This window comes from Hetaerina americana, unplaced genomic scaffold (assembly GCF_022747635.1).
Source record: "Hetaerina americana unplaced genomic scaffold, ioHetAmer1.1.p SCAF_2, whole genome shotgun sequence".
Classification (NCBI taxonomy): Eukaryota; Metazoa; Arthropoda; class Insecta; order Odonata; family Calopterygidae; genus Hetaerina; species Hetaerina americana.
Window position 1 is genome coordinate 73,362,980 of NW_027286763.1, and position 22,597 is coordinate 73,385,576.

Sequence of the window (22,597 nt, forward strand, 5' to 3'; positions counted from 1 at the left end):
CTCTCATTTATATTTTTTCTCTCATGTGCCGAAATTGCGTGTGCTTGGTCTAAGGTGTCGTGTTTACTTAATAAATTCAATCGGCTCTTTCCGATTACGTCCATTACGCATTAACTATTCCCTCAAATAAATCATTATAAGAATAGTTCATGTTACTGGAGGTAAAACTCCAATAGCCGCAAACAGTTTACCTTTCAGTTTACCTTACAGTTTACGGCTATTGGAGTTTTACATTCATTCGATATCACTAGCCGTAAGAGCTCATTTCTATTAATATTACTGGAGGTATTAATGTTAAGTAAGTAAATAATTTTAATATTTCAAAGCTGTGCTAGGCTGTCGCGTTATTTGCTAAAACGTTTAAAAATATCTATAAAATGCAGTAAGTTTAACAAAAAGCCATCATCCATACGGTTTTCTTGATAGTCAGGCATGGACGTGGATCGTTACGTAAAAAGGCGGGCATAAGAGTCCCCTCCTTTCAGAAAAATCGTCAACCTCGACCTTATGAAGGCTAAGGAAAGAGAAACCGGTATGATTAACCACATTAAAAAACGTAGTGTGACCGGTAAAAACGGTCAAAAACTGCCAGGTATCACGAATTCAGGAGCAAAAGAAAAGTGAAAAGCAAATTCGTAAATGAAAAGAACGAATAAATGATAACATCGGATAGATAAGAATTGAGGCACGCTACCAGGGTTGCAAAATTACAATGATCAACAATAAAACCCAATTAATAAAGTGTTTGAAATCTTCATTCTCATTTCTATGTCGCATTGTAACATCATCAAGAGTTATGAATAGGAGGAGTGGTTTATAGCCGTTTCTAAAGGGCTCAGAAGTCACTCAATCTAGTACCATGCAAAAAGCTGATTTATGGGTGCCATTGGGAAGAGTCCAGTAATTAAAGACCTACCTCTCACTCTGCAATTCATTGCAAAGTCTTCATCAGAATGGACTTCAAATCAAGAGGATTGGTTCGTAGCTGCTCTCTAAATTAACTTGTATCCTACCAAGCTTTTCATTCCCTCAAAGCTCATTTCACTGACATTTTCATTAACATATGTTTATCTCATAGTTCATCCTTGGTCTTCCTCTATAATTAATTCTTCCTTTATATATTTTCTTTATAGTGTTTTTCTCAGTTTTTGTCTCTTCCTTATGTTAAGGCTAGTATTATTTGTCGTTAAAAGTTGTTTCTTCTGATGGAGAGCGCTTTTCGCCATTCCTACTCTGCTAATAACAAGTATATCCCTCTTGCTTCTCCAAACGCTTGTGATCCCGCTGCCAGAATACGAGTAATAAAACTTGATAAAACTCTTCCTCTCCTACCAACGTCATTCCTAATCTTGCTTCTAAATTGCCTTCTCTAACTCGACCGCAGACTATTTTTACGTCGGAAATAAAATATGTATCGACCGTTGGCTTTCTCCTCCATATGCAGCCAGAAAATCTCCATTCCTCCACCTTTCCCACCGTTCGAAATAAAATTTTCCTCCTTCCTCCCAGACTACCCTCTTCCCCTCTCCGTAAAAATCTTCCCTCCCCACTACACGCCAGGAAACCGATCGCAGCAATCCCATTACACCATTATTGAAGGCTCACGTAACACTTCCACACGAAAATAATGTCGAGAGGATAAATAAATAGACTGCGAGGAGAAAGGATTCGTACTTTTTCTTCCGTGTCACCGTCTTGACCCTTATTTTTTTCGGACCAATCTCATCCTCCAGACCCTTTCCACACACTCCGATTCCCGCACGAAAAACGGCAACCTCTGGAGGTTGGAGGGGGATAGAGGGGGGGGGAGGAGATCGGGGAGAGTCGCCCACCTGTTGCCACCACCATCTCTCTCCTCCTCTCCCCCGCTCCTCCACCCGGGTTCCCGTGTCGGAGGCCAGCAAGATACAGCGGTCCTAGAGCCCTAGCTGCGTGCGTACCCTGCTTCGCCTACGCGCTCCGACCCCCCGCCCCCACACGCAAGCTTAGTGTAAGGGTGGGTGGGGGGGATAGCCCCGGGGACCTCAGAGTTGGGTGGAGTTGAGGGTTTTACATGAGCCGAAAGGAGGACAAAATGGGGTGGTGGGGCGGGGAGATAACCTCCTCCTCCCACTCCCCCGACTAACCTGCGGGACCCAGGAGCGTCGTCGGTTTTTTCCCCCTCAAAATGGGGCTGGCTCTAACCAACCTACACTATCCATCACATTAGAGTGAGAGAGCTGAAAAAAGATCCGTGAGGATGGCGTAGGAGGAAGCGCATGCGTCGAGCACGAGGGCCTTCCCTCCAATGGAGATCCCAATCCCCTCCACTTCCCACCCACGTCGAGACTTTTTCCGGGTCCCGAAAAACAATTGAAAAACGCAAAGCGCGTACGGTCAGGTTCCCCTTTTTTTACATCTTCTGTTAAATGCCCCCCCCCCTCTCCCAGCCACCGTCCGAGAACTGTCGCAAGCAGGGGGGTGGAGGGCGTCGTGACGGTTTCAAACGGTGGGCAGGTTGAAGGAGTGGGGGTGGCGTGAAGAAGGCACTGAAAGGTGCGTTCGTCCTCCCATTTTACATCCCTTCTCCGGCGGAGGACGGGAACGGCGGAAGGGTTGCGTCGTCCAAACTTCCCACCGGGAGACATAGTGCGTGCCCCCGGCGTCCACAGATGCGACCTCGACGGCCGCGCGGCCGCCGAGCTTCCACTGTCAAATCTGTGGAGGATGTGTGCTGAAGTGAGACGATTTTTCAAGGAGGTCATCAAAATCACCCCGGGGTCCCGATCCGAGACGCGGCGAAACTGTGGCGCAGGGGTCTGAGGAGTCAGGAGGAGAACATCGACGCAGCTCAACAGGTGAGTGGCACTTCCCTCTCGCCCTCCTCCTCCTCCCCCTCTTCATCCTCCTCCTCTCTTGCCAAGGTAACGGAAAAAATAACGAACGTCACCACGAATGAGCGAGGGTTGCTAGGCGACCAATTCCACTCGAAATGGACCCAAAACGTCGTGATCTGCTCGCTCGCTCGCTCATCCCTTTGGCTGCAGCACTTTTTCAGGATTGGAAAAACCTTCAGCATTAATTTATTTGGTGACAGTTTCATTAATTATATTTCACTAATAAATTTCACTAATCTTGAAAAATAAGCTGATTCATCGGATTTTTCACCTTCATTCTTTTATCCCGAATATCGTCACTGTCCATTGTCATTTTAATGGCACAACCACAGTGTCACCAGTTTACTCTTGGCAACGTAGTTGGGATGAAATATTAAATGTGAAAATACACTAACTGCCTGTTATTTTAGGTTGTGAAACAATACCACTTATTGAGGATTGGTCAGTTTTTATGTCCGCTCGAATCATTTTGTGAGAAAGTTGCTCTCCCAGGCTCTCAAAGAGTTACGGTTCTTCACGCCCCTATTCTTCCATTATCCATGCGAAATGCATCGGACATCGCTTAAAACAGACTTCCTAACATCACTGTTCGATTACCTTAAAAAATTACAATAATGAAAAATATTAAACCATAAAAATGAATGTAAGCATTTTTAATGCGACTCTATTTAACCATTAGTGCATGTTATATATATATTATATTTTCATTATCGTGAATATATTCGATGAAATTTGTAAAATAATTTCAATATTATCAGTAATGCCACCAATAATAAGCTTTGAGCATGGCATGAAATTTATTAATAATCCAGAGGAACCTAAGTCCATTTGTACATTTCATGCAGTACATCATCTTAGAGGATTTGAGTGGGTCATGGAGAGGAAGAGAAGAGAAGTAAAAAGGAGAGGAGAAATGAAAGACGTGATATGAAGTAAAGAGTTGAATGAAGGAAGACGATTACAGTGAACTGGCAAATCATCATTCATAAGGAAGGAGAGGGGAGTGGCCAGAAATCCCTATACTTCTTGAAACTTCAAGCTTAAATGGAACTATTAATAACTACTCAGGAAATTCAGAGTGAAAAATAAGCTAGATTTAAACTCTGCAAACTACTAGCTCAGCTTAAAACAAATAGACTAAATTTAATGGATTAGACAGGCAAAAATGAGATTTTTTTACTTTAAAGGTCATGCTGTGGCGCATATATTGTATTCACGCATTCTTTACTAGTGACTTATGGAATGAAATCATTTCATCATGAGAACAGGGCTTCGTCATCCTGCGATAAGTCGAGTCGACTAGAGTCGGGCAACCACGAAGTAAAAAGATATCTTACTGTTAATATTTATAGCTCTGTTATTTACAACATCGTGCATTTTTGCATGTACCAATCTTGATTACTGTGTGATATTTTTTGTAAATTGACTGTGAATCCACTCTTGAATTCAAGAACCTATTCATAAGACATAACTGAAGCAACACTCCTATTCTATTAAAAAAAATCCTGCAAACCTGTGGAATGACTGCGTACAGGCTTCCATCCCGAGGGCTTAAGTTCAGCCTCAGCGGCTTAGGATTAACGTATGTGATGACGGATTTTTCATTTGTGTCCTTCTAACTTATTGCCGTTTGGAGAGAACTGCAAGGGTAGCATTATAAAGTAAGGACCCATGCTGAAGTCAATGATCGCAGGCTCAAACTGGTGAACACTCATGATCACTGAATACTACTTGGGTATATTTTCACAATAAATTTATTACGGTACTTTTGATACGTACTTAAATAAATTTTTGTAAATATTCCTACGTAGTTTCCTTAATCAAAGGAAGTTTTATACGCTTTCATCAATTTCCATTATTACTCCGTCTGGAGTTGGCGCCTGGGCGTTGAACCTTATTCGTAATTAGAGAAGGCTAATGCAGACTTCGTGTTTCTATCCACACTTTATCCACCGCTTACAAAATTCTAATCCACTCCTAATGGTGCGAATGGCCTCAGTTGTCGGAAATACTCCCAAGTAATACCGCATATCTCTGTTTTTCAGAATGGTCTCCTCCGTGAGAGATGAGCTGTCTACGGAGCAGTGGAACCAATCCAGCAGAACTCTGATATTTATAGTGTACATTTCAATGTTCTTGGACAACATACTTCTCACAATTGTCGGTAAGTTGCGGAAAACATTCATTTGCTGAACATATCCAACGTGGTCCATGATACCATTTGTAAAGGTTTACAATCTGGGAGGTGAAAAACATTCCATTTCACTCCGTCACTCCATTATTTCGAAAAACCCTAGAGGATTTAATTGCTTCACTATCCAGTGTTATGAGCTATGGCCTTTTCTCGAGATATTCTCGTTAAAGAGATCGATAAAATAAAGTAGGGATCGGTGCGGGTCCCATTTGAGAAAATTGTCATCTCAGAGATCTACCTTCGTTTATCAATGAGTTATCCAAGAAGATCAAACCCCGATGCTTCGCTTACATCGAGGCAGCAACTCTGGGATGAATTACACCCCATTGGTATAATTCATCCCAGAATTTCTGCCATTCGTTCGTAATCAAATACCGTGGAGTATTTTTTCTAAGTTTCCCATCACAGCATGAAGAATTTCAACACTCATAGACGTTTCCTCTCAACTTTTTTTCTTGCAACACCCTTAAAATCTTTCACTTGAAAGCTGCTAAAAGTATTCTTACGCCACGATAATAAAAGCAGACCATGAACGACTGGTGAAGGATTTTGAGCTTTCTTTTGATATGTTCTGGGTGAATTCTTCTCAGGACAGTCAGTCATCGAGTCAGGTCTTTCATACAAGTCGACAGCCTTAATGGCTGTTGATCTGACACGGTGCAATTCCTAGAAGAATTCACCCAGGACAAAAACGAACTTCGCAAAATCTTTGGATAAGTTTAGCGACATTCCAAAAAATGAGGCTTTTTTCGTGAATAATAAGAATATAAGATGCCTACAGGCAAATATTTCCTAGTTAAACAATTGAATCGAATGAATAAAATGTTGTTTAAACTTAGTCTCGTTCAAAGGCCCCTTGGAATTAGACTTTTATTCGGTGCATAGTCGGCGCAAACGAGCATGATTTTCAGCCCCTAAAAAAATGAACCACTCGAAGTCGCCGAACCTCTTTGAGTGTCATATATCTTAAGTAAGGACGTGGATTTTGACATCATACTTCCCCTGCGCCTAGGACTTATCAATTATAATCAATAGTTGTCTACCGCGGAGATATAGGTGTAAGTCCTCCTATTCCTCGCTTCTCCAACATTCAGCCCTCAATGTCTTTAAATTCGATAGCATTTTCACATATCTTCCATTCAATTTTCCTGCCGGCTTTAAATGTTTCTAATAGCCATTTTCCTCTCCCTATGTAGCCTATAATATCTTCCTATGTCTGCCTTACCGTCCATTCTATTTTCTTTTTCCTCGTCCGTGACAACAACTGAACGATCTCCAATCCATCTTTATCTCCTCTCCTCGCTGACCAACCTTTGGAGCCACAGTAATAGTTTTGCTACCGATAAAACCATTGTTAACTGAATATTCATTTGGAATGTCCCTTATTAAAAAAATTTATGGAGGAAATTATGACAAATATTTTGTCAAAATTCCCTAGCCATTGGATTAAATAATTTTAATTCCAGGTTGTAAAAATCACCATTCACTCTAAATATGATTTTTATGGACAAATTATCGTAATATTAATGAGTCACCAACTTCACATGTTAGTATGAATGTACGGAATTATATAATAAGTAAAACCAATCAAACTCTTCTGCAGTTCCCATTATTCCGGAATACCTTTACAACCTCGAAGAAAGTGTGCAACAGGTACAAGGCTCGAAGGATCAGACGACTCAAAACATATCCGACTCCGAGTCTTGGATGCTACCGCAAATCCAGGATGCTGATGCACTTACTGAGGACTGGGGAGGCTGGAGGGGCCCTGGTCATGATCGCCAAGAGCTCTCAGACGGAGAATTGGACCGAAACGAAACAGACGCCACCGAGAGAATCAGGATGACAATTGGGTAATTAAATAAAACATCCAATATCCTCATGTTCGACTGCTTGAATGTTATTTTTCCTCCTGACCCAAGAGCGTATATCATTACCAAATCGGAACTGGTATTTATTTACCAATCAGTCAGCTATGGCCAACAACGATACTATCCTAAAATAACTACAGTAATCAAACCGAATGATGGGTTGAAAGGCGAGGGTGGAGCTCAGCTTGTGATAAGCCCTCCCTATATAGCATGCAAAATAGACGCATGAGGGTGGGGAGTTAGTTTATTTCCTTGTTCGTTCCCGAGGATTAAAGCTGCATAATTCTCAGTCTCAATTTTAGATGCAAGATTTGAATCTACAGTACACTTGAAAATTTTGAAAATTAAGAGCATAAGGTATGTCAGAGCATGTCTGAGCATGCCCCTAAACCATCTATTATGCTCTTTACACAGGAATTCCTCTCTGGCCTTTGGTATCCTGGGAAGAAGAGACTTTTTGGGGGAGAATGGAAGAGTTGCCATCCTGCTGTCGTCCAAAGCGGTGGTGCAGCTGGTGATCAATCCTGTGGTCGGCGTACTCATGAGTAGGACAGGACATCAAATCCCGCTGTTCGTCGGATCCCTCTGCCTGCTCCTGTCTTCACTTCGTAAGGCCATTTTGAGTTAAATTCCTTCTGTGGCAAGCATTAAGCCATGGTCCGTCAACCAGAAGATTGATTACTCCAGTAATTAACATTCTCAGCGAGAGCGAGGCGGATTTCCTGTGTGTTACTTGAATATCTGTCTCTTAAGTGGGTTTGGGTGAATTAAATCGGTCGAGGAGCATTTTTGTGAATATTGGACTGAACCACGTCATTTTCCATGCGTTACGGATCACTTTTTTAGTTGATTAATACATCCGTTTGCGGTCGCTGTTTAAAATAAAAATTGGACTTCATTATTCACTACGACCTAAACTTGAGTCATAATAAACCCTGAAATTGAGTTAATTGATATTATCTTGTGGATTTAGGTATATTTATTCATCCCAACCCATTTGCACGCGTGTATTCACACGGGTGCGTATCCCAGCCCTATTCTTTGGTACTACAATCAATAAATTTTTCAACCGAACTCATTTATGTAAGTATTCCTTCAAACTCTTCCCTCTTTGGCAAAATGAGAACCTTCTTAAGATCCTTTATGTGATCGTATTTTATATTTCAACATAATTTATTTCACAAGTTGCGGAACAGTAAGCACGTACTAGCCTGATTCGCCTTCGCATGAAACGATTCATCCTAAACGTGTCGTGTGACCTTCAGCAAACAAATTTTAATGACTATTTTTGTCTCATTCTTCAGTATTTTCTTGCCTTCAACATTACTAATACATGTTTTGATCTACAAATAATTAATTTATGTGGCTGCACTTACTCTTTCCAGCTTGTCTTCACCAATGGCTTCGGCTCACGAAAAGTTAGATTAACAGGAGAAGCTTGCACAGTTTTCATACGTTTCGTGTCAACCGTAATTCTACTTTATGCAGAAAACAGGATGAGGGAGGTCCTTTAGGTCCGAAACGTGAATTTATTAATGAGCGTCTGATTTAGATTTCTGTTTCTTTGTGACTAATTTTGATTGGCAAAGGGATGTTGAAGACTGTGATAGATGGGAGAACGTTGGGCAAGTGAGTAAGGGGTACGAATAGGATAGAGTGATGGGCGGAAGGAAATATGTGGAATTGAAGAGGGGTTTATTGTAGTGTTGGATACCAAATTGTGTTTTGTAGGAAAGGCAAGGAAATTTACCGTTGTACCTTTGTACTTTCTGTGCCCATAAATTCTATCTTAAATCGTAGAATATCAATAATAATAATAAAAATAATAATTTGGTGTTTTTCATCTTTTAATAATATATCAGGACTCTCAAAAGAGTATACAGCCGGATCTCTTACGCGCTTAGTTTGTTCCCCTTCTAAATAGTAATCGACCGTGGAGGAAAATTTTAGTTGCTTAAGAAATGAACGCATGTATATGTTGCACAATTGGTCAATCCCATTCAAGCCGTCCTCTTATGTTCCTCTTTTCAGTGTTCGCTTTCGCCCGACGCTACGCGTGGCTGCTGGTGGCCAGGTCTCTCCAGGGGATCGCCTCGGCGTGCATTGGCGTGGCCGGCATGTGCCTGGTGGCAGAGCGCTATCCGGAAGAGGGAGGCTCCCGGGGGAAGATCATGGGTGTCGTACTTGGTGCCACAGCCCTGGGCGTCCTTCTCGGCTATCCTCTTGGCGGTCTCCTCTACGACTTCACCGGGGGGAAGAAAACGCCCTTCCTTGTCGTGGCCGTTCTTGTCTCAATAGACACTGGTAAGTACTGACCTTATTTATCGGAACGTATTGCTGGAATTTATCGTAAATGTTCCTTCGTCGAAATAAAACAGCCCTCCATTTAAAGGCTATGCCAGGCATAAACCTAAAAATTCAGCAGAAATACTCGAACTCAGTCCATTATATTAACTTCAACCATTTCATTCATCAATTGTCTCCAACGAATACTACGTCATGTTTTCGTTTAACATGGACTTTTCTTTTTGAGCGAATTAGGTTATTAAAAATGGCATAAAAATATCATAAGTCAAATTGTATGGTTCACACACTCGAGCCGAACAATATTGCAATTCTTATCCTATAGATTAGGCTCCGCCTTAAGACACATTGGTAGTGCCCGGCGCGGACGCGGACATCGATTCGTTAGCTGAACATTTCCTTCCCAACTAGTCGAGTGTAATGGGGTTTATCGGCGTCAAATTACGACCTGTGGCTCGAGGAGGAAATCGATCTTAGTAGCCAAAATGCTAAATCAATGGATACCATTTTTAACTCTAAACCTGTTGATTCAGAAGTTCCATAATAGAAACCCCGCGGTGAAAATGGCATCGCTATTGGATGCAGCTGCCTGTTTCGATTGGATTAACAAAACGGTGATGTAGCTTCTTTTAATCTTTAAAAATGTGATGCTATAACATATAATTATTCTAATTATTCCAATTAATATGCTCCGTAAAACTGTATATAAAACGTTACGATTGATTTTAGGGATAACAATGCATTACAGAAATCAATTGCAGCCGTGTATAGTATGGATAAACAAAACACAGCAATGCTTCCTGGACGGAAGGTAAACAGAGTCCTTGAGTATGTCGGGTGAATGCTGATGCTATTTTGATAATCCATTCTGGCCTCAACCTAAAGCACCACCAAAATATCCAATATAAAATGATCGTACCTACGGTCCTGAAGCAATAAAAACGAAATAGCCTAGACCGTAAACTTGATTGACACTAGGTTTGTAAATGGGGGGAGGTAAAACAAAGTTACAAGTAAGAGGAAAGATAGGGAATACCCACTAGGTCACTTGGGTGTGTTTGGGAAACAGTGACCCATGTATATCTCAATCGGTCGCTGGCATAGAAGGAATCCTTGTAGATCCTGAACGAGTGAGTCAGTGCGATCCACAAAGGTCTAACACACCCGAGTAATTGAGTGATTGCGAACGGGAACGTGGGCCTTTTCTTTTTTTATTGTTTTTATTCCTGTGTGAGTACAACGGGTCCCTGGCATAGGAGATATCCTTGCAAACCCTGAGTGTGTGTGTAAATGCGATTCACGAGAGTGACTGTTGTTATTAACACACCCTAGTGATTGAGTGGTTGTAATTTTGTTTCATTTTTTATTAATTTTGCCTATTTGTGTGTGACTGAGGTGTACATGGGTCACTGTTTCCAAAAACACACCCAAGTGACATAGTGTGTATTTCCTATCTTTCCTCTTACTTGTAACTTTGTTTTACCCCCCCCCCCTTTACAAACCTAGTGCCAATCAAATTTACGGTCTTGCCTATCTCGTTTTTATCCATTGTATTACAATTTTTAAAGCCAAGGTTATCAAGAGTCTTGAGTACACAAGAGTTTTGAGGTACTAGGCACCAGGTATCAAATAAAGCAAAGTGCATGACTTCCTTATTGCACTGAAATCAACATTATTAAAAGAATCCTATCTCCATTTTTTGCCATGTCAATACATGGTAACTATAAAACATTTCTAAACATTAAAATATTCAAAACCAAAAGCATTTCATTGGAACACAACACAAATGCCTGAAGGGGTCTAGGAACCTGTTAACTTTTGTTCTTCTATGGGAAGCAATTGGGTCACTGGCCTCTCACCTAAAACATATGTACGCATGTCACATCAATTAGGTTTTATTGAAAACTTTTAGATGCCATTTATATTTCCTAAACTGGCGACAACTGACTGGAAAAATATAAGCTTTATAAGTGCGAAACAGAAACTAGGACGTAATTTTGACCGTATAAATTATAGAGTTAGGTAAGATCACATTTAGGTAATAGAAACAGACTGATGAATTCACATGAGTTAGCAATTATGCTAACAGCCAATCAGTTATCAAGAAATAGATAGACCTGATCACCCAGAAGCTTTGTGTTCAAGTTTTGCCTTGCAAATAAATTAGGGGTTTATCCAAGGACAAGTTACTTTGGAAGACAGTGTGGCATAATGTTAAATTTTGGGTGACAATAATCATATTTAATATCAATTTTTATTTTGATGCAATGAAGTAATAATAATATGCATAGCATAGGAATTCTCATGCACAACTAGTGATCACAGCAGTTGAAAATATATTAGAACAGGAGTACTGAAAGAATGAAATTGAGGGACAATTGTGGGGCTCCAAACAAATTAAGTTTGCTCATTAATCATTAGCTTTTATTTAAATCTCTGCTCTATTGACAAGGGTATCATTTTCTCCCATTTGCTTTACATGATTTTTGGATTATTAGAGTAAATCATAATCTATCTGAAAACTATGAGATTACTGAGAATGTAGGAGAGGATACTTGGCTCTCTCTTGCCCTGACTATCAGTGCCCTCATTAAAGATAATTATCAAAATAAATCATATATTTGATCCCTAATATCAGTCATAAATCTCATGGAGAAGTTACTGATGCCCTTCAGTAGTTAGTATAATATATATACCAGAGGTGACATGCAGAATTATATGTAGACTTAGAGAAAATAGTGCATAGGAACTTAATACAACACTTTACTTGCAATAATAGTAACTTGATATTGATTTGGTATTACAGTTCTCCAGCTTCTTTTTCTTGACCTGAAGCCAATTCCAAAAGTAAGTATAAAATCCCATCCCTGTTGAGCTGAAAAATGCTATAATTGCATTTACCACAAATGTGAAGCATGCTTAAGTAGGAACTCATCTGCTCTTAGAGAAAGGAGATATATGTTTGAAGAGTTGGATTTGCTTTTTGTATGCTCATGTTAATGACACAATGGTAGCAAAATGCATTTGGCTATTGACAAGAGTACCTTGATTCAAACCTACTGATAACTCTGTATACCTGTATGCACTCCCCTAGTTAATGCAAGCTTTGTGATTTGGAATTCCAGAATGTTAGGGGAAATCATAGGGGACCCAGGAAAGGAGCTGGCACCTCCTTTATTCTGGAATGTATAAAAATTCAAGTGACTGTGTGTTGATTAAAGTTGCAATTGGGTTGCATTTTAAGGTTGCAATTTTTATTTATTCATACTCTATGAATGTCTATTAATACTTAGCAGAGACAACTCTGATTATAAAGGACATAAAATTAAATGAGTGTCAGTATTTTAGGCATTTAAAGTCACCAAGAAAGTCTGATGACTAGCTACTAAAATGGATCAAAGGGCAGTTTTCTCAGATCATGAAAAGGTCTCAGTGATTGAGCCACAATGATGCTACCCAACAAGTTTTGAACATGAAGTAACTTGCCAGTTTTTATAACTTAAAAAATTAAGAATGGTGATCATTTTGACAAAGGTTATGGTAATTATTCAAACACTATCTCCTTATGTGGAAAAACAGTCTGACTTCTACCCAATTTCTAGACATACCCCTGGTTGCCAGTCAATGAATTTCTAACTAATTACTTCTCTATTCCAATTAAACTTCATTTTGCTGTGTGTATCAACTGTGTAAATACCAGACTTGACTCTAATTGTAAAACCTTCCTGTGCAGAGACCAGTTCTGTCTGAAGCATCGAAGAATGTACCAAATTTGCTGCGTAACTGGAAGGTGTTGGTAACAATCGGAGCAATTTGGGTGAGCACATCAGCCATGTCAATCCTAGAGCCTTGCTTGCCCATATGGTTAATGGACACCATCAAGCCAAAGGTAAGGTAAAGACTATGATACAGTAGTAATTTCAAGCTCCTCGAGTTATAAGTGTAAGTAAATTAAGGGTTAGGTGGAAGAAGGGACTATAAAGTCTTAATCTCACCCAAAAAAAAAAGACTTGAAATAAATAAATGAACAAATAAAACTTCAATTAGGCAAGGGTATACAGTGTATATTATTCCTATGAAAAGTACTTGTAATTCTCTTGTAAGGCACAATCCCTAGTTAGAGTTCACAATTAGGCATTGGTTTTGTGTGACACTAGACAACCATAATTTTAACATGCTGGCATATTTTAATATCCATGTATCTAAATGTTTCATGTATACTTTTGAGTGCATGCTGAGTTTAAATTCAATTTTTTGTTTCTTCAGCCAAATGAAAACATAAATTGAGTTATGGCACAAAATAAAGGGTCTTGGCTGCTAGAAATGTTTTTGATTAACAAATAGGCAACCAAGAGCAGTCAGCATTAGTTCGGCAAGAGAGGTAAACTTCCTGTTTTTTCAAGTGACACCAAATGTTAAGCACAATATATTTTCCAGAGTGATGAGGTGGTAATGGGGGTTGCATAGTGGCCTGAATGGAAGGGAGGAAATGTGGAGAGGGACAGTAAGTGAGAGTATCTGATGGTGAGAAGCAGGGTGTTTAGTTTTTTTAATACGAAATAGTAAGGAATATGAGAGAGAGGTTCGTAGAGTGTATGGCTTGAGATGAAGATGTCAGACCTTGTGAGTTGGAAAGAGAATTTAAATGTGATGGTCTTCCACACCTAAATTCTTTCACCGAAGCCTATGCGTTCTGCAGAATATGGTGAAGTTAAAGAGATATTATACCCATCCTTGACATAGACTAAGCCAAGACCCTTCCCTCTGCTCCCTTGAAATTAATATTGAAAATCAGTAATCCTTGATGACATTTGTGAGGTAAAACTATGAAGGTTGGGGACACCACTGCCTACCCGTGTCCTCTCCCCAACCTAGCAGCGTATGCCACTGTGTCAATGGTAATTCAAAAGAAAGCATGCACATAGACCATCATTCAAGAAGTCCTGGGACTTATTGAACAGGATATATTTTGCGATGGGGAAGGAATAATTTACATCGACTACCTTGAAAAGGGAAAATCTATTAATAGTGACTATTAAATTCCAAAAGGACGAAATTGCAAAAAAATGACCATAATGAAGAAGAAATACATCATCTTTCATCAAGACAATAATGCACCGTGCCACAAGTCAATGAAAACAATGGCCAAATTGAATGGGTTACACTTCAATCAGCTTCCCCACCCACCATACTCTCCAGCTCTAGGCCCAGCAACTACTGGCTGTTTGCTGATCTCAAAAAGATGCTCCAGGGAAAAAGATTTAGCTCAAATGAGGAAGTCATTGCTCTAACTGCAGCTTATTTTGAGGGCAAGGACAAATCACTTTACAAGCATGGTATTGAAAATTTAGAAAATCGTTGTAATGATTGTATAGCTCTTGAAGGTGATTATGTTGATGAATAAAAATGAATTTTGCGAAACAAATGTTGTTTTCTTAGTTAGTCCCAGAACTTATTGAACGATGCCCAGGACTTATTGAACAATGGGTTATAGGTGTTTTATTAATTTCTCATTCAGAGGTAATGAACCAATTTAAAGTAGATGGCTTTCGGATGGTTCCTAACAACTGTTACATATTAAATTTTACATGGACTTCCTTTTGCTCACTCTATATTACATATTCACCCCTTTAGCTCTACGTAAATTTTTATCCACCTTCATGTCAATCAAAAAACCTATTCTTGTCCATCCTTTCCTCTAATTGTCCCATATTCTTGCATCTATCACATTCATAAGGGTCACACTACCTCTCGATTTCTCCTCAACCCACTTTCTGCCTTCTTAAATCTTCACCTAGGAAACTTTTCTTTTACCCTGCATCAGGCTTCATCATTCATCCACTTATTTTCTCCATTCTTCATCACTTAATCTCAATCGCCTCTTATACTAGCTCATCTGTTAAAGACCAGGTCTTTAATCTATACAACCTTACACTCCATATTAGTCTTTACTACTTTTTTCTTTATCCCTTTATTTAAGGTGTCTCTTCAAATTCCACCCTTTTCATGAAAGCTTCTTTCAGCATTGCTCTTTACTCTGAATTTTTCTTATACATTTCCCATTTTCATCCAAATTACGCACAACGCGTCTTAACTCTACTGCCTGCTCCAGATTATTACCTCTGGCATTTAAGTTAAATGTAGATTGTGTGGAGCTTTGAGATTTTCTTTGATATGAGGCTCTCTGAAGCTCTGTTGAAGGTATATGCATTATCATACTACCAAATAGAAATATCACAGTTAATAATTGACAAATGATAAGTGGGCACATATAAATTCAACATGATTTTTTCTTAATTATTACTGGTCATTTTATACAGGCATGAATGAAATTGACAAATGAAAAGTATTTTTATGCATGGGACATACCAATTATATAAATGAATAAGGTATTGATGCTGTCATGTACTCAAGAGAATCTATATTGGGAAAAGAAAAAGTAATTCTGGTGTTATTCTAATGACACACTTTTTTATTACCTAATCCAAAAATAGAGATGGCAAATAGGAATGGTATTCATCCCAGATAGCCTGGGGTATCTTCTTGGGACCAACTTCCTGGGAGGTTTTGCCTTTCACATTGGAAGATGGAAAGTTGCTACAGCAGCCATGTTGCTGGTGGGAGTATCAGCAATAATGGTAAGTGCCTCTAAAAATAAATTAATTCCATAAATTTATATTAAGCATGGGTGTATCAGTTGCTTTAGTATGGGGTATTAATTTCAATGATATTTATGCAATGAGATTCAATCTAATATCTTCACTTGCTTTGAGATATGTCTCTTGCAGTTCTATTCAATGGGGCCCAATGACAATTGTTCTATCTACCAATTCGTATGCAAATGTCCTACTCATGATGTTAATTTCATTACCGATGAGGGAGGGTTGCTACCTTGGAAAATTGGCCATGGGAAGATTTTGGACACCATTATAACAGCTTTATTCTATCCACTTCTTATCCATTCCCTGCCCGCACCAATACCCCTCCTTACTTTCCCTCTCATCAATGTACTTCACCCTCCCAACAATCCTGGGATCATCTTTTTGAGCCTGATTTCCTGTGGAGAGATTGTATTCATATGTAATTAAGAGTATGATTTTATGTTATTGGTACTGGTATGGGAGGAACAGCTAGTATCATAAAACCATAATCATTTATTGGGATCCCATTGCTCATTTGCGATTTATGGATAGTTATGAGGATTTGGGTGGCCAGGATGTAATTTGTACATAACCTACGCAAGTGTCATGTCCCTTTTTAAGCACCAAAAAGAAAAAATACCCCCAGGTGACTCAGAAATTAATACCATTTCAACTATCATGTCAGTGACTGTGTTGTGTATATGCTATGATCGATCAAGATTTATTTTTCTTGAAAACACCTCAATCGACACTAGCAGAGAGAAAATGAAGCCGTGCCCCATATACTTCTACATGTTAGTTCATGTAAAAGTTTCAAATTCAGTATTATTTATTTTGGAAACTAAGCCATTGGAACCTGTGGAAAATATGCATTTGAAGACAGCACAGTAAAAGGGGTTGGGTGATAGATGGCATTATTAGTGAGGAACCTTCATTTATCTTTTGTCTTCCTCTCACTCCACTAGGTTCCATTCAAAGTGTTCCCTTACTTCAAATGTTTTCCTCAGAATACCACATAAAGACTCATGTTAAGGACAATGTAATATCATCTTTCTAGCTCAACTAGAGGTGTTCAAACACTAGCACTTATACAAATGTATCAATAAGCATCAGAGTATTGCTTTAAATACAGTTGAAACATACACCATGTCAATTATATAGTGATAATTGCATTAATGACACTAAGTGGAATAAACAAAATTATTCATTCTCAAATCTTTTTCATTAAAAGTGGGTAAAATTTATCCAACAGCTGCCTTCCTGCTTAGAGGATAAGGTTTTAATATCAAGATAATGCAGATTTTTCATTCGTATCTTGGTCCTTGCATGTTTTTGAGAAGCACTTAAAATGCAATTTTCTGGGGTTTCAGGTTATACCCTCCTATACATCTCATTTATAAGCTAATTCTAGCCCTCATTTTCTCTAAACTATGGTCTCCCCACCATGTTTGACATTATGACACACAGTAGATTTCTAATTTCTTAGAACTGATTTCCCAATAAATCAATAAAAGAAGAACACTATACTATTCCACAAAATATTACTTAATGGCTCAAGGTCTTTCACCATGATATGGCATCTTCAGGTACAAAAAATGTTAAGGTTGGAGTACAAAATAGGATCAGGAGTAGCATCAATTTTATGCACAGCCATTATGGCATCACAATGACCAAAAGGTGGGCATGTTGAGGAGGATTGGTAGTCTATTTTAAGTTTATATACAATTTCCATCAAGTGAAGCTTGAAACCATAGAGTTTATTAGTTTCCTAAATTTTGCCTAGTCAAAACTTATATGGTACTTCCACCCTTGCATGACTCACCTTAACCTGAAACAGTTAATACTTAAAATCACACTTTGAAGTAATTCCCCTCCCTTTCATCTTCTTTTCATCATTTTAATTATGCATCAGAACTGTTAAGCCTAAAAAATTAGTTCAGCTGAAAATCATTATGAAACCAATTCTTTTGCAGGTAATTTCTTAAGGTTATCTTATTTTGAATTTGAATAGATTCTGATTGTTGGTAATTCTATTAAATATTTATGGAGTAATTAATTTTTTTATCAAAATAATTAAATATTGTCGGGAAAAATCAACTACATGTGTAAATTAAGTACTTGGTTACAATCTAGGGCATGTGCATATCCTAAGAAAAAATTGAAGCTACTAGAATTAAACTAAAGACTAGGAAAAAATTTAGGGAAATGACATCTCTATCTTCATCTGATCGCTCAAGTGCCATAACAAGTGAAATGGAACAAAAATGTAATCAAAGTTTGATTATCATGGTTTAAACAGCAGCTCCTACTTCATTTCACTCAGGTACCTCCATTATTCAAATTTGAATAGAGCAAAAGTTAATTTTTGCTGACAAACACACGTGCACTGATATATTCTCTTTTAATATACACCCGTTATCCAAGATAAAACTGACCCAGAAGAGCTTCAATTACGGTCATCAATCAATCATTCCTAATTTTCATGGACAGTCCTTGAAGTATGGCATGTCCTAATGACATTATTGTTTTAATAAAAAATGATTCTGATTGAAAATTATTTTGTAAAATACATTAATGCATTTAAAATTTCCAAGTGTTTCTTTAAAATATTAGCATAAAGTCTATTAATAAAGAGTTAAACTATTGGGAGAGGCAACAAGCAAAGAAGTGTGATAAAAAAGAGCTAATTCTACAATAACTAAATGTTTGATAGAGTACATATTTCAACAAACTTAAGTTGACAAATTGAGATGTGATACGACTGTCAATATGAAACATGTAGACTTAGCAAAACGTTCAATACAACCATTATAACACAATGAGTGACTAAATAAAAGTGATGAAAGGTATCAAAGTACTAGTGATTAAAACCATGAAAGAATTCAATATGCATATTGTATATACAAAGGGAAAAACAGGATTGTACTTTCAGAAATAAGATCACATTCAAATAAATTTTTTAACCTATTGGCCTACTTGTCACTGGTATCATTGACATCGTATTTGTGCAATATTAAATTTTATCGTCATGTACTTCACTTATCAGGTCGCTTCATCTACCAGCATGGGGCAGTTGATTGGTCCACACTTTGGGATTGGTTTAGGAATTGGGGCAGTTGACTCCGCACTAGTGCCGTTATTAGCTCTTTTGGTGGAATGCAATCTGCAGAATCATAACTCTGGAACCATTCAAAAATCAAGTGAAGGAGATGAAGGAGTGTTTGCAGCTCAGTATGCCACAGTATATGCTCTGCAGCAAACTGCTGTTAGTTTGGCATACTCCTTAGGTAAGTTAATAAAATATTTGAAGGCTAACAAAAAAATCCAGAATTTCTTCTGGATTTTTTCCTCCAGCATCTTGTTTCATCAATCTACTCTTATTTTCTTGCCGCTAATACCAATATTTGGATACATACATCAGTTTGCTCAAAATTAAATTCTTCACTAACAAAGGACTTCATTTATTCATGTCAAGTTCCACCATTTCCATGGAAATGACTCTTCCAAAGCTCTTTTACAGGTCCAATTCTGGGAGGAGAGCTGGTATACTTGGTTGGCTTCCCATGGCTAATGAGAACTGTTGGGTTGCTGAATATATTATACTGCCCCCTTTTAATGATCCTCCAGCAGAGAGAGATAACAAACAACTCTATCCCCAAAGGTGAAGACAAAGAAACTCAGGTAAATAAGCATACATACTGTGTTAATTTGTATCATGGAGTGAGTCAATAGGCATTTGGTCTCTTTAAATATAATAGGTGTTTTTATTTATTTATAAGGTATTAATAGGTATTTGATCTCTTATAATAAATAAAATAGGGGTACGAGGTAGTCCAGGGGCAGAGTGTTGGACTACTGACTGGAGGGCTAAGGTTCGATTCCCGGGCAAGCCTTTCTGAGCACCCTCAGCTCCACCCAAGTGTGGGTACCTACCCTGCATCATTTTTTGGGTACCAAATCTTCCTGGGAAACCATAACCCCACAGGGGAAGGAATTGGCCCCTCTACCCTCATGTGTGAGTTTCACATGCTGTCCGGCTTAGTACTGGCCGAAATCTACCATCACCTGCCAAAACGACCTTTTGGGTTGATTACTGTGCTTATGCTTTTTATAAAAATAAATCTTCAACACAGTAATCAACCCAAAGGTCGGTTTGGTAAAATTCACCCAGTACTAAGTCTGATAGTGTGTGAAATTCACACATCAGAGTAAGGGGGCCAGTTCCTTTTCCTGTGCTGGTTATTGTTTCCCAGGAAGATTCCATATCTGAAAAAAATCACAGAGCTTGGGTGGAGCTGAGGGGTGCAGTGGGACTTGCACGGGAATGGAGCCTGAGCCTTCCGGTCAGTAGCCCTATGCTTTAATCCTAGAGACTACTGCCACCCCATTTATATAATATATATACATATATGCTTGTGTATTATATATATATATATATATATATAAAATATGGCTTCTCTCTTCTTCTGGTTATGCGTGCCACGAAACGCACTGTTCTTATGCTTTATGATGTTGTACGATTCCTTTACTACTATCCCTTCCTCTGTGTGTCTTGTCTATTTCTCCTTTGGTGGGTGAAACAGCTCCCTAACGCCATCTCATGGCCAAAGAATCGGGGCACTTGGTTGCATAAAGCATCGCAGATCTTGGTATAAATTACGTTTCCTGGATAGCTTAAGTGGTTAAGAGCCTCCGCCCAGCAAGTGGAAAGATCCAGAGTTCAAATCCCGGTCTAGGAAATATTATTACTCTCGTGGTCTGCTTGATTCCGCCTTCCCCACCTCTCCTGTTCGTCCTTTATGTGTGTTCCTAACCCTTTTTCTTATATCTGTTTCTATATAAATGAGTGTATATATATATATGTATATATATATATGTATATATATATATATATATATGTATGTATGTGTATGTATGTATATATATATATACATATATATATATATATATGTATGTATATATATATGTATATATGTATATGTATATATATATATATATATATATATATATATATATATATATATATATATATATATATGTGTGTGTGTGTGTGTGTCTACAGACACACATGCATACATATATAATTATTTTCTATGCTCAAAAAATATTACTCATATGTGACAAATTTCTCCTTTGCAGAACATCATCATGTCTACAACAACCTCAACTAATTACAGGACAGGAAACAATGAACAGAAATCATGGATTCCAAGCAAACTAAGATTCTCATCATATCATAGATTTTATGATTTAGACGACAGTGACTGAGGAATAATACACCTCATAAAAGTTTACTTAAGTCTCAAAATCTTAATGTGTGTCCTACAGGAACTCAAATAAATATGATCATTTGCTTCACCTGCTAAAACTCTGTGATCATTCATTTAACCCAAATATTAGATATCACTGAAACAAATAAAGCAGCACTTACTACGGTGAAATGATGTCAGAAGCACACAGAAAAGATCAATATATTTTTTATAATAACCTTATCAATGTGCTATAACTCCGGCATTATTTAGTTTTCATCTATTAAAGCTGGATTATATGGATGCTAAATTGTTTAACAACATGTAGGATGAAGTGGAAATATTTAATTAACTCTGATTTGGTTGTAGGCTCAAAATTAGGAATGCTTGGAATATCAAGGGGTATAAAGTGACCACCTTTCCCTCTGTTGGTTGTGGAGCAAAATTTCTAGGGATCCTAACATCGGCACTCATGTTCAGGCAAGTAAAGCATATAAGTGGCTAATAAAAAGATACATTCAGCTACTGGCATTTACATATATGGTATTTTTAAGGTGGAATATAATCAAGTAGAATCAACAAAGAGTAATCTCAATATTGCCAGTTGAAACATGGTGGAACAATACGTAAAATTAAAACTAGAAGTTGTACTGCCTACTTATTTTAATTCAGGCCACACATTTCATAACCTAGATATAATTATTAGATATAAACTGAGGACAATTATATTCAAGAATCCCTCATGTACATACATAAATACAATTATGTATACCATATGTTGATTTTGAATGCCCTTCACTTGTCTTATCCCTTCCAATTTAGGCATCTGACTGACTCCTCTCCTCTCTCATCTGATAACCTCACTGACGAGTGAAAACCAAATCTAGGCCCACTGGATTATGTATATAAAGGCTTGGTGAATGTAATTTTACAGAGTGTACACCAAATGATGACATCCAGGCATTGAAACATTTTATGAAATAAAATAAGAGGGGGGTGCAACTTGTAGTTTATTACCATAAAAAAACCAATAGTGAGTGATGCTCAATTGCCATGGTTTAATGACATGGGTATGGTAAGCAGATCAACCTGGAAGGGGGCACCACAAAGATCAACACTCACCTATGATATGCGGAGGCACAAAAAGTTCATGAAACTCTACTCTGTACAATGGACTAGAACTCAAACATTCCATTTTGTCCTTATGAATGACTGCCTGATGGAAAAATATCCTTGTATTGTTTTAATTAAGGGAGATGACTAATACCCAAATCATTTTCACCATTGCAGATGGATGGATTACACAGAAAATTAAATAAATATTAAAGTATGCATAAAGAGAAATTTGCTGTCAATATTTTGCTAATTTCATTAAAAGCCAAAAAAGAATTATTTGACCACATATCCAGCTAACAGCTATGCCAATAAGATCTAACCAAAAAGCAAGAAATGATAGTCATAC

General features: G+C 38.1%; 1 protein-coding gene across 1 annotated transcript; it reads left to right on the forward strand.

Annotated features, from left to right (window-relative positions):
* The first annotated feature begins 2,827 nt into the window (after positions 1 to 2,827).
* LOC139687930 (synaptic vesicular amine transporter-like) lies at positions 2,828 to 21,177 on the forward strand. Its single transcript, XM_071585279.1, has 11 exons — positions 2,828 to 2,837; positions 4,922 to 5,040; positions 6,674 to 6,712; positions 7,394 to 7,549; positions 8,973 to 9,245; positions 12,052 to 12,092; positions 12,979 to 13,134; positions 15,740 to 15,883; positions 18,933 to 19,173; positions 19,407 to 19,567; positions 21,026 to 21,177. The coding sequence occupies exons 2-11, from the start codon at positions 4,923 to 4,925 to the stop codon at positions 21,152 to 21,154; spliced, it is 1,458 nt and encodes a 485-aa protein (XP_071441380.1). The 5' UTR covers positions 2,828 to 2,837; position 4,922; the 3' UTR covers positions 21,155 to 21,177.
* The last annotated feature ends 1,420 nt before the right edge of the window (positions 21,178 to 22,597 follow it).